General features: G+C 37.6%; 1 protein-coding gene across 1 annotated transcript in view; it reads left to right on the top strand.

The window, feature by feature from the left end:
* The first annotated feature begins 1,407 nt into the window (after positions 1 to 1,407).
* Positions 1,408 to 13,358, top strand: part of EVPL (envoplakin) — a 43,992-nt gene continuing 32,041 nt past the window's right edge. Inside the window, exon 1 of the mRNA XM_081935219.1 lies at positions 1,408 to 1,603. Within this exon, the coding sequence (XP_081791345.1) occupies positions 1,530 to 1,603 (74 nt within the window). The 5' untranslated portion in view covers positions 1,408 to 1,529. The remainder of the gene's footprint in view (positions 1,604 to 13,358) is intronic.

Below are 13,358 nucleotides of genomic sequence, written 5' to 3'. Positions count from 1 at the left end.
TTGTTTAGAGACTTCTAATATTGCAGCTGGGGCCACATTGTCTGTAGTCCTCAATTTCCATTTGTTTCCACATTGTTTCCTTGTGCTGAGCTTTTTGTTAGAGTATAATATGCAATATATAGTGTGTGCGTCTCTCTCTCTCTCTCTGTGTGTGTGTGTGTGTGTTATATTAGTCTGTACAAACTATATATATAGTCTACCCATTTTAGATTGAAACCAAATAAATTCTGTTCATAACACACTGAATTCAATTGGTTTAATGAGGCATTTCATTTCTGAAATTCCTATTGTCACATTTGTGAGCACCATATGCATGTTGAATTACCTTAGGGCTTACCAGGAGCTGTGTCTCACCTGGCTTTTCAAATATTTTGATATATGTTTAAAGGCCATTAATGGGAAGTTGGAATGCTGCAAAACTGAAATCCAATCTCAACATTGCCATTTCCAAAAATGCTCCTGGGTTCTTTAGGGGCACCATAAGATTTTTTTTTTTTTTTTAGTATATAAAAATGTCGTTGATTACATAAAATACTTGATGGACGACAAGGTGGCCAGAGCCAATGGGAGGCCTCTTTTGCTAATTTATCATGACTTGTGATTGGTAATGCCTAGAACTATCAACTCAAGGCTGCAGAAATATGAATGACCATCAATAGATAGCAAAGAGATACATATATATACCTATACGTATACGTATACGTATACATATACATATACATATACATATACATACATACATACATACATACATACATACATACATACATACATCCAACATGGCAGTCATTTTATGATGGTCTAACAAAATGTTAAAGAAGTATTCTTATTGGGTATAACTAAAATATAATTTTTCACTACAACCCTAGGCTTCCAATGTGGCAGATATTGAAGCAAACAGATTTATTTTAAGTCATTTCCAAGGCATGGGTTCTTGATACTTTTCTTAATTAAGCCTGTTTATGGAATACTTAGATACTTAGGCAAGTATATAATAATGTAGAATCTCTCTCTCAACATGAATATATAGCTTGGACAACACATTTTGTAGACCAGTTATCTATTCTGTGCTCTAGCTATGAATAGAGTTGCACTTCATTCTTTACTATAGACAAACATGATTTAGAACGAGATTAGCCTTTGCTGGCAAAGAAAGGTATTGCATGGAATGGCTGCTGATAACTGTGTGAACGTAGCTGGGAAAGTCTCTGCTTGTACAGAGGTGCATTCTTCTGAGTACCAGGGTGGGGACTCCCACTCTCCCTCTGGCTTTTACTCATTCAGTCATAAACTGGTTTTTCTAGTCCCTCTTTTTTTAAAAAAGCAAGTTTTCATCACTGCTGTTGATCACCTGCACTTTGGGGAGGAGCTTTCCAAATTCCGCTTTTAGCAATGTGCACACCTTCTGAACCTTTCCTGTCAGATCATCTCAACAGGAGCAGAGGCAGAAGCAGCTACAGCACCCTCACGCCTCCCATCAAGACCCTTCCTGATACCAGCAACAGGGAGTTTCCCAGGAGAACACCGAGATGTTCAAAGGGGTGGCCAAAGGCTCGCCAAGCGGGAGCGCCCCAACCAAAGGGTCCCCAACTAAGCAGTTCAAGTAAGTTGCTGATTCTGTCAACTTTCTTTTCGCAAAATTGAATAAGAGTTGGTGTTAATAAAGTAAATCTAAAAGGGAGAACAATTTCCTACATATATCCTTTAAAAAAAACTTAAATAATGTAAAGACTAAGATCCAGTCTTCTGTCTACTTGTGGGGCATAACCCCACTGAATTCAGTGGGATTTATTTACAAAGAGGCATACATGTTAAGGTACTCAGCAAGATGCTAAGGAAAATCATTTTTTTCTGTTTAATAAAAGCAGTCTTTTATTAAATTAAGAAGCAACTTCTTAGTTGCTTAAATAGATTGCAAGGAACAAGTGAAAGTATTATTTGCCTAACAGGATAACTGAAAACTAAAATCTGTTTTTGTCCCTTGCGCAAATAGGCCAAAGTTGAACACGAATTCTCTTTCACTCATAGTATCCCCCATCAGCTTTTCCCAATCCAGTATCCATGCTGGATGGGAATTTTAGGACTTGTAGTTTACAATCTGAGAGGCTGTAAGACTGGAAAAACTTATAGCTTTTTTTTTCTTTCTCCCATAGAAAAACTTGCATATCAGTCAAGATCTCTAAAGCAAGGAAATCTTAAAAGAGGCACTATGTAACAATGATTGTCCCATGTAGTGGAAAAAAATTCGTACAATGGACTTAACACTAGTTCTATTTTAAAGAGGTTTCCAGACTCCTTGCTGTTTGAAATTATATTGATTATATTTGTTTAATTGTCAGATTTTTTTAAAAGGATGTGTATATAAACAGCGTGGATTTGGCATTTCAAACACACACACCCTCTTTACTATTTTGCATTCGTTTAATTCCTACAAATATTTTCTACTAGACATGCACTTGGAAATATAATCCATCTGTCAGGTACCCTCTTTTGATCATCAGCTAGATTTGGCTACCTTTTTTTGTACACTGTAAAGACTAAGAATCTCATATTCCAAAAATCATATTGGGAATTATCCATGGAATGTGGTATTGCGTTTTTGCTGGCATCGCTACAACTCTAAGATGCATATACGGTAATTCTTTTTTTGCATGATACTAACAGAATAAGTAGCTGAAAGGTGGGAGAAATATATTATCAGAAGGGTATTAATTTGTTAATTTCTCATTTTTCCTTTGGGGACTCAACTCTTCTTATTTCCTCCACCCCCAACAATCCCCTTGTGATGTTGGCTGACCCAAGAGAGAATGAATGAGTCAAAGTCACTCAAGATAGTCAATAGTTGGAGGTTGATTAATTATTTTGTTCTCTATCCAATTGTTCTCTCCATTTTGTCCCTGGTCTGGTGAAAGGCAGCAACTTTATCAGAAACTTAATTAGTCTCCAGAAGAAAATTTCATAATGTTACAAGACTAATACAAAGTAAAATCTGCCAAATTTAATAATGTTTGATCTTAGATAAATGCATAAGTAACGTTGTAGTTTGTGCCTACTGCTACTGTATTTAGATAGATGGTGTATTTGAGGCTAAAATGTTGTGCAATATCCAGTCTGCCATTTCATATATGCTACACACAGTTGATAAAGTATATTATAATTACCATTAGAATGATTAATTCTCATATTTTGAAAGCAAAAAAAAATATGAGTACTGCAAAGGAAACAGCCAACAACCAGGAAGTGATTCAGCAATAGGTTAAATCTTGGAACAGGTGAAGTTTAATGTAAAAATCTGGTTTTGCTTTATTTTCTGAAATGTTGAGAGGAATGGGTCTGGTCAATTTCCTGAGTTCTGTTTCCTTTTTGAGAAGGAAAAAGTTGTTACTGTTAGAAGGCTTGTCTGCTGAAATCTCAGGTGGAGCTATGCTCATGAAAAGACGTGATGTGTGGTATTGATTACTTGTATGGTGGATACAGCTGCAAACACTGTATCCATCACAGATATCAATTCTCAGATATCAATTATCACAGATATCAATTCTCAGATACCAATTATCACAGATATCAATCCTCCGTGCTATGGTAGCTTCAGGGTTTGTGTGTGTGTGTGTGTGTTGTTGTTGTTGTCCATTTTCTTTCTTAACTACTTTACATTTTTTCAAAATGTATTCCCTCCCCTGAATTTTTAAATCCCTCCATCTTATTGAAAGTTGGAATCATTTTGACGCAACATAAGGAGCAGCACTTACAAAAATGATTTTCCTATTATTATGAACATCTTAGACTAGCAACAAAATATTGTGATGATGAGAGCGTTGCTCAGTTCCATCATCCATGCAGTCTTCTAGGAGATTCCATTCCTTGTTCTCTCCACTCCAGTTTTTGATCTCTTCTCCCAACCAACTGAATGTTCAATCCTCAGTGCCTATATTAGGATTTCATTCCTCAGATTTTTGTCCTTTTTAAATTTTCTCATCCATCTGAATTTCACTTGTTTTCTTCTGAAGTTTGGGAGGAGCAAGAGAAAATGGTGTAAATACCTTGGTTAAAAAGGAAAACGTTTACTGCAGTCTTTCCATTCATCACCACCATCTATGTCGCCTTTTTATTATACTGCCTAACTATGGATTTATGAATATATTTTTGAGCCTAAGAATACTGTGGGCTAGTGGAAAGCCTTCTATTCAAATGACAACTGAAAAAAGAGAGAATTCATTAGGTTTTAGCCAAAGGTAGCAGAACTCAAAAACAATCTTGGTTGCAAGTTCTTACTGTACTTCTCAAATTTTACAATCAAATTTCTTGATTTTGTGGTATAGCATCAGCTGCATTTTTTGGTAGTTTATCCAGAGTATTATGAAGATTGTTTGTTTAGGTGACTTTCTTGAAGCTAATCAGGTAGCTTGTCTTGAAGCAAATTGAAAGTGTAATATTGTTTCTTTACTTTTCTAGATCACACCTCATTTATGCAATAAATAATGCAATATGAAGTGTGTAGCTGAGGTAGATATACAATGTCAGTACTTTGTCAATACTCAAAGTCTCTCAGCTATGAGAATTATTGAGTGTAAATTATGCAGGACTATTTCATTGCATGCTCCTTATGCAGCATTCTTATATATACGTACTTATCTGAGAATTAGTCCTATAGGGCATTAACATGGTACTGTTGACTTCACAGGGGAAAATATGCAGGAGGATAAAGAAATCCATGGTGATGTTATAAAATCCAGATCCATCTGAACTAGAAATGTTTCAAGAATTCCACTGATTTTCAGTATATATGTTTGTAATCAACAATGAAAAAAAATTGGTTTGCAACTCTGGCTGATGCGTGCATATGGGCAAGGGTGTGTGCTTCAATGTGCACAATAACTCTGTGGTGAATGCTTTCACTAGGAGAGGTAGTTCTACCATATTGCTGGAGGAAGCTGTCTTGTACTTACGGACACTATGGCTATATTCCCCAATCACGTTGTTAATCATACTTGGTTCTGCCTAGTACACAATGCGAATGTAGCAATTGTGGCTTTTAAATCATTATTTATTTGATTGCAAAAGCCGAGTCAATTAAGAAGAAGAAGCTGTCCAGGATTTTAGCCTGCAAGGAATACTTTTACTAATGATGCTAAATAGTCAGATTCCATTTTTAAAAAAACATGTAAAGCCTCTTCTCTTCTAAACCAAAATACAATGGTCAGTCCTCAAGAACAGCAATGATAAAGTTTATCCATTTTCCTTTATGGGATGTCCTTGAGATGTGGGCTTTCTGATAAAGATCAGCCATGTGGCTTTGTTTTGAAAGTTTTCTGTGGTAATTTCAGTAAACATGACCCGGATTCCAGAAAGGTGTAGAATTGTGAAATGCTACAATGTAGAGTAACACCTCTGAAAATGCAGAATATCTACCGCATATTAACCTGACAATATATTCTTCCTACTTTACATCTAGAAAGTCTATACCATGTTTCCCCAAAAATAAGACAGGGTCTTATTTTCTTTTGACCCCCCAAATAAGCACTTGGTCTTATTTTCGGGGAGGTTTTATTATTTTTGAGGTGCAGGAGGTGGTGAGCGTGGTTTAGATTTTGGATCCAAGATTACAATGCTTCATCTAGTTTTCCAGATTTTGCTTTTGATACAAATAACTTTTGTAGCTTCCGAATCCATTGTAATTTAATATAAATCTATCCATGTTATCCCTGTTTTGCAGTCTATGTAGCATGGCTGGGCAGTGCTCTGAATGCATCCACTGTTTTTATTTATTATGCCTGCCTGCTTGTCATGCAGCTCAGGGCGATGAACAAAAGAGCCGAGACAGCAAATAAGCTAAAAAATGTAACTAAAAACATTTCATGCCGAGGGCAGTTTAGGCATTCAAACAATTAAATTGGGCTTCAGATTCAGAACCTGAAGAATGAGCTGGATCTTCAAGGCTTTTTAAAAGACAGGCAGGGTCAAAGCCATTATGGGGGGGAATACTGTTCCGAATAGTGGCAGAGGAGGCACATTGGCTTGCCCAACAAGATTGAACTCTACTTGAATGATGGAACCTGGAGAAGGTCAACTCAATCAGGTCTTTTTGGACAGGCAAGAATAAATAGGAGACCTGAAGAACTGTATAAGTGAGAACCAACACCTTAAATTGGAGGCCATTGGCAACTAGTGCTGCTTGGATAGTAGTGGTATTCCATGGAGGGGGATCGGTATCCATAACTATTCATGCTGCTGCATTCTAGCTATAGCTTGAGTTGTGTTGAAAGGCAGCCCCAGGTAGAGCACATCCCAGTGGTCGAAAGATAAAAAAGGAGCATACAGGGGGCTGCATCTAGCATCTCTTAGCCTCTCCTTAATCTGAAGACATCTTTTCCCAGGATGAAGGTCCTCCATAGGTCAAGGATGAATTTCAGGGGACCCTGCCGCTTTAAGGTTTTGCCCTTTGCATGCTCTGAAATAACATTTTGGCTTTGAATTTACACATAGATAAACCATATGTAATAAGCCATGTCAAGCAATTATGCTATATCTTGTTTTTTGAGTTCCAGTCTTTATGGTCCTGAGATCAGATTTGTCTTAGGAAACTTATTAAGCTCCTCCATATGCAGTCTGTTGAACAAAACATCCTCAATATGCTTTATTTCTATAGTGTTTTACACTATTACCACCCTCAAACCACCCCCACCCACCCCACCCACCCCCAGCTCAGCTTTCATTCAGTAGTTGAGTGTAGAGAATGGCAGCCCATCCTGAGATATCAAATAATCAGCATTCAGATTCTCTGTTCAAACATGCTGCAGTTTAGAGTTTCACTCCCTGGCCCTGTTTCTAGAATTCTGTGAATTCATAAGCAGCACAAAGGAGCCTAAGATTTATAAAGAGGCAAAAAAAAAGTTTCAAGCATCTCCTCCATATGCACAGTCCATGAATTTGTCTTCAACGTGTTGCTCTATTGCCTTGCAAAGCCATTCACTAAGGTAGTCAGTTACGTGGGAGATGGAACAGGTAAATTGTTTGGAGGCAGAAGTGGAGAATCTAAACATGGCTTTTTTGGTTTGTGGTAATTGAAGTTATTGACAAACTGCATTTTTTTGTACAAATCTTTCAGGTAAGTGTCTGCACTTGGCAGGAGAAACATGAGCTGGGTGTCAGGGACCTCAGTGGATAGTCTTTCCATATATCTAGAATAATATGTGTTCAACCATAGCAGAATCAGAGGTTGAAAAATATTTCATTTTTAGGCTGTTAAAGGAAGCATCGTATTTATGATTTTGCAGAAGGTACCACAGCTTTGTAATTGGAGGTATGTGATTGGCTTGGGGCAGGGTATTTCAAACCAGTCATAATAGTTGTCAACTAGTTGACAGCTATGAACAGAGCACTTTTCTTCAAGCCTAACATTTTAAGAGAGGACAAAACTTTTTGGGAGAGGACAAAACAATACAAAAAACAATAGTTGGCATGGAAGCCTTTTTATCGTATTGGCTGGAAGCAATTATTAAATTTGGAAGAAAACAGAAGATTGTAGATCATCTGACATAGGCTGGGACTGATACTGGCTGGCTGCAGTTATTTTACCTGGATAAGGAAATATAAAACATGGTTGTCCAATCTCTTTTGAAATCTTCAGTGATGGAGTATTCATAATTTCTAAAGGCAAGCCATTCCACTGATCCTATCATTTAACTATCAGGAAATTTCTCCTTATTCTATGTTGCTTCTCTCCTTGATTAGTTTCCATCCATTGCTTCTTGTCCTGCCTTAGATGCTTTGGAGAATAGGTCTTCTTCATGGCAAACCCTCAAATATTGGAACACTGCTATCACATCACTCCTAGTCTTTCTTTTCATTAAACCTGATTTCGTAATTTGATTTCCATTTGGGAACTCCCAAAACCAGAAAATGTATCTCCAGAGGACTTGTGCATGGGTTAAATGGTAGCAAAATCATGGAGTTGAGGAAGCAGCTAGCATATTTTGATAGATTAAAAACATTTGATGTAAATGGACAGTAAGAATTATTTAAATGAGAGGAAAACATAGCATAAATCCTGCAAAAGAGAGACCTGCCTCATCAACTATTTAGAACATTTTGAAATATAAGACAGCAATAAGAAGGGGATGATCAGTTGTCCTTGTGAGTAGTTGGGCTTCCAGACAAGTGATAGTTGTTAGATCCTATACCAAAGACTCATAAGTAAGGAGTGTGGGTGAGACTTCAATTCATACCACATCTTTTCTTCAATCAGTTCATGAGGATAGATGTAAGTATGAGGCCTCTTCCTCTAGCATTTGAATTTCCCACAGTGTCCTAGAGCATCTGTTATGGCATGCAATTTGCTCAGAAATGTTGCAGAAACATTAGGATAATGGGCAGCATCCCATTCTCATCCCAGACTCATCAACTATTGCCAGTTAAATCCAGTGACTTGTAAAAACAGGTAGACTAGCCAAAATAAGTGAGACAGTAATGGCATGTTACTAAATGCTACACACTATCATTGTCCTGCCTGGCCATCTTAAAAGAAGCACATAGAACTTTTCAATCCTATCAATTTAGAGAGAACTTTTGCTGATGGGGACAGGCCAAAGTCCAGAGAACAAGAAAGATTTCATTGTTCTCTCCCCTCTAATTCCTGTATGGGTTTCTTTTATTATAAAAAAGGTGGGTCAACATAACACACTGAGTCACAGTGTTATGGTTTCTTACACTCCATGCCATGAACAACAGAATGTGAACAATCATCTTGAAACTGTGACTTTCCTTTGGTTGGTCTCTATAGAAAGGGACTTCATGAAAGCAAATACATTGATAGGTTTGTCTCAACATGCCTGAGAAGCAATGTAGAATGACTCATATTCCTTCTAGTTTGGCAGGAAATAACACTGGAGCTCTGGGTGGTGCTCAAGTATTTACTACCATGTCTCCTCCTCATTCCTGGGAGGGGAAGGCTGTGAGGCTGAGCAGGAGACAAGCAGATTGTGCAATTGATGAAAAAGAATGACAAACTAGTTTCTATTTCCAGGCTGCGAGGGCCAATGACCTCTGAGGAGTGGGGTGGGGGAAAAGAAATCATTCCACAGGTGTATAATTTATTTTCCAGCTACAGTGTTCCTGTTGTTATTTAAGTGCTAACAAGTTGACATTAGATACAAGAAATTGCAGTAATGCAGAAGCAGGGGCAACCTTTATGCTCTGGAACTCCAAAGGGTGGAACTGGAACTAGTTGGTGATAATTATAGGGTGCCAAATTTCAAGTTAAACAGTAGGAGAAAGTTTTGAATGTTAATCATTTTCCACAGGGGAAAAAAATCTGCTTTAGGAGGTGTGCTCTCTTTTGCCTGACACATTTTGAGCAATGCCTGGGAAGTTGTTTTTCAGCAATGCTATTGCTGCATTCTGCACCTGAATTTGGTATCCAATAGAAGTTGGCCTCTCATACCTCCCAAAAAAATCTTCCAACATTATAGCTATATTTGTATGATATGCTAAAACAGGGGTGTCCAAACTTGGGAACTTTAAGACTTGTGGACTTCAACTCCCAGAATTCTGGGAGTTGAAGTCCACAAGTCTTAAAGTTCCCAAGTTTGGACACCCCTGTGCTAAAGCATACCAAGGTTAGGCTTAATATGCAGTCCAAACTTGCAGTCCTGAGTTGGCATAATCACAGTATGGAATCATAGTTTAGAGCAGTGCTTTCTCAATCTTGGCAAGTTTAAGGTGGGTGGACTTCAACTATCAGAATTCCTCAACCATCTTGGGAAAATCCACCCGTCTTAAACGTGCCAAGATTGAGAAAGCACTGGTTTAGAGTATGTTTATTTTCCTTGACTGCGCTCTCAGAACTGCAATGCCAGAAATAATCCCATCATCCTTTCATCCAGTGATGAAATTCAAATTTTTTTTGACTATCGGTTGGTTCTGTGGGCGTGGCTTGGTGGGCATGGCAGGAGAAGGCTACTACAAAATCTCCATTCCCACCCCACTCTGGGACCAGCCAGAGGTCGCATTTGCTGGTTCTCTGAACTATTCAAAATTTCCACTACCGGTTCTCCAGAGCCTGTCAGAACCTGATGAATTTCACCCCTGCTTTCATCATCTAGAAACAGGGTCAGGTGGCACGAACTTACCAAATCTGCTGCTATGGTACATGTAGCTGAAATTGTTTGGGGCTTTTTGAGAGTGTTCTGAGAAGAAATTTTTAAATTTCACGGGTTGGTCTTAGGCTAAGTTTTTAATTTTTATAAACTTGTACAGGGGTTTAAAGTTTAATCCGATTTTAACTATATTTATGATTATTTGTATGGTTTTTAATCTGGTACCTGTACACCGCCCCGAGTCCCTTCAGGGAGAGGGGGCGGTCTAGAAATCAAATAAAATAAAAATAAATAAATAAATAAGAGTAAAAGAAAAAGGAAAGAGAGAGACTGCCCAAGAAAGAATGACATTGCTTACTCGTGTATGGGCCTGTTCTGCAAACACAGTTTTATGAGCCTATGAAAATATGATATACCTGAAACATAAAAGCTTCCTTTGAAGAACAACATCTAGATGGAATAAAATTAATTAAACAACATTTTGTTGCAGTATCAACCAATTTTTCTGGAAGGGCTGGTTCATTTCCCTACATATTGCCAACCATATTATTTTCACATAATGATTATGTATCAATATCCCTCCTTTCTTTGGAGGATCAGCACATACTTTTCATTCCACAATATTAATTTATTCTAGGATTTGCTACTGCTCTAGTAATGTATGGTTAACAAATGAGAGGGCTTAAATTGGATTTTAATTTGAAAGACCAGTCAGCACTTTCGTTCTAATGTCATGAAACTCTTTTGTCAATCTCTTAAAGGTTTTGAGTTCTAACGATTTATGACTCCTTCTGTAAAGTGTATAATTCTTATTAAGGATTTAATAAGACAAAAAAACCAAGATGGCAGTATGATCAAAGCTCCACCTATTTTTTATGTGCCTCATGGAGCTTCAGTTGTATTATTATAACTGTCCAGTTTCTTATACTTTGCTTTCCATTTTATTATTATGTCCTTTATGTTGCAATTAATATCTCTGCAACCTAGAGGCTGTTCTTTTCACATGGTTATGCGAAGCTTTTGTAGAATGCCTGGTTCCCAAATGGTTTAAACACATCTGGTGTATGGATATCTTAGAATTGAAGGTGACAATGGGCACCACTAATATTGATATTAACATTTATTAGTTGATATAAAATGGCTTTGTTTTATCTTATAGTAGTTGAGAGGTTGTACTATGTGTCTCTGGTATTTGGTAAGTGTTAAAATGTGATGGAAAAATGAAGTAATAATTAAAATATGGGATTTAACTCTCAGTAAGTCCGGAGTTTTTGAGTTTGTTTGTGTATATCAGGGCTGTAAAAACTGCAGATGTGTCATGCACTGGCCACACCCACACCCAGTTTTGCAAAGGGGGAAAAAGTCATGATACATCACATGATGACGCTCGTGTTCACATTTGTGAACCAGTAGGGAAAGTAAGTTAATACCACCCCTGGATCCAATCTCGGTTTTATCCAATTAAATCTGTTCTTCTATAGCATTTGTTAAATCTGTTTTTATAATATCAGACAATCTTGTGAATAATTTCTGAGTATATTGCTCCCTAACACTCTTAATTAGAGTATTGCTCTATTGCATTAATGGGTCTTTTCTCTAATAGGCATCCTTAGTTGCCTCTGATCAACCTTCATGTCTCCCTTTATCATATACAATACAATACAATACAATACAATACAATACAATACAATACAATACAATACAATACAATACAATACAATACAATAGCAGAGTTGGAAGGGACCTTAGAGGTCTTCTAGTCCAACGCCCTGCCTAGGCAGGAAACCCTATACCGTTTCAGACAAATGGCAATCCAACATCTTCTTAAAGACTTCCAGTGTTGGGGCATTCACAACTTCTGGAGGCAAGCTGTTCCACTGATTAATTGTTCTAACTGTCAGGAAGTTTCTCCTCAGTTCTAAGTTGCTTCTTTCCTTGATTAGTTTCCACCCATTGCTTCTTGTTCTACACTCAGGTGCCTTGGAGAATAGTTTGACTCCCTCTTCTTAATGGCAACCCCTGAGATATTGGAACACTGCTATCATGTCCTTCTTTTCATTAAACTAGACATACCTAGTTCCTGCAACCGTTCTTCATATCTTTTAGGGTTAGGGTTAGGGTTAGAATGTAATAAGGCTTAACCGGAGAGGCAGTTTCTGTAATCAGGGCAATAAAGATTAGGCTAGATACAACATCAGAACGTTTCCTTCCTGCCTTCCTTACAGGATTAGCATTGTAAAGTGGGGGAAAAAAGAGATTTCTTCCAACAACCAGTTCTCCCAAATGCTTAGAAAGTTAACAACCAGTTCTCCCGGATAAATGCGAACTGGCTGAATCCCTCCACTGCATGACTCATAAATATGAGCCAGTTGCCAAGTATACAAATTTTGATCAATGATCATGGGGATGCTGCAATAAGTATAAGTATGAAAAATGGTCATAAGTCGCTTTTCTCAGTTGCAACTTTGAATGGTCACCAAACAAATTGTTGTAAGTCGAGGACTATCTGTATTATCAAGTAAGTCAGAGGTGAATGAATATATATATATATATATATATGTATGTATGTATGTATGTATGTATGTATGTATGTATGTATATGCTGTTTTTGTTGTATCTGGGTTTTTTCCCGTGTAAGATTGAGATTGTCTTTGCAACGTGTAAGATTGAGATTGTCTTTGCAACGTTTCGGCAAGATCTCACCTGCCATCTTCAGGCTTGGGCTTAAAATGGGAACGGAGCTGCCGTCTTTCTGTGTTCCCATTTTAAGCCCAAGCCTGAAGATGGCAGGTGAGATCTTGCCAAAACGTTGCAAAGACAATCTCAATCTTACATGGGAAAAAACCCGAATACAACAAAACCAGCATACCTACACCCGTGAAAATCTACGAAAACAAATATATATATGTATGTATGTATGTATGTATGTATGTATGTATGTATGTATGTGTGTTACAACCCCTGGTATGCCTAAATATATATTTATACTACATATATATGTTGTATTTGTGCTGATAACACAAATACATATATATATATATATGGGTGGAGCAGTGGGTGGAAACTAATCCAGGAGAGAAGCAACTTAGAACTGAGGAGAAATTTCCTGACAGTTAGAACAATTAATCAGGGGAACAGTTTGCCTCCAGAAGTTGTGAATGCCCCAACACTGGAAGTCTTTAAGAAGATGTTGGATAGCCATCTGTCTGAAACGGTATAGGGTTTCCTGCCTAGGCAGGGGGTTGGACTAGAAGACCTCCAAGG

The sequence above is a fragment of the Natrix helvetica genome (assembly GCF_964273705.1).
Source record: "Natrix helvetica genome assembly, chromosome: 1".
Taxonomy (NCBI): Eukaryota; Metazoa; Chordata; class Lepidosauria; order Squamata; family Natricidae; genus Natrix; species Natrix helvetica.
This window is presented reverse-complemented; position numbering and strand designations above follow the sequence as displayed.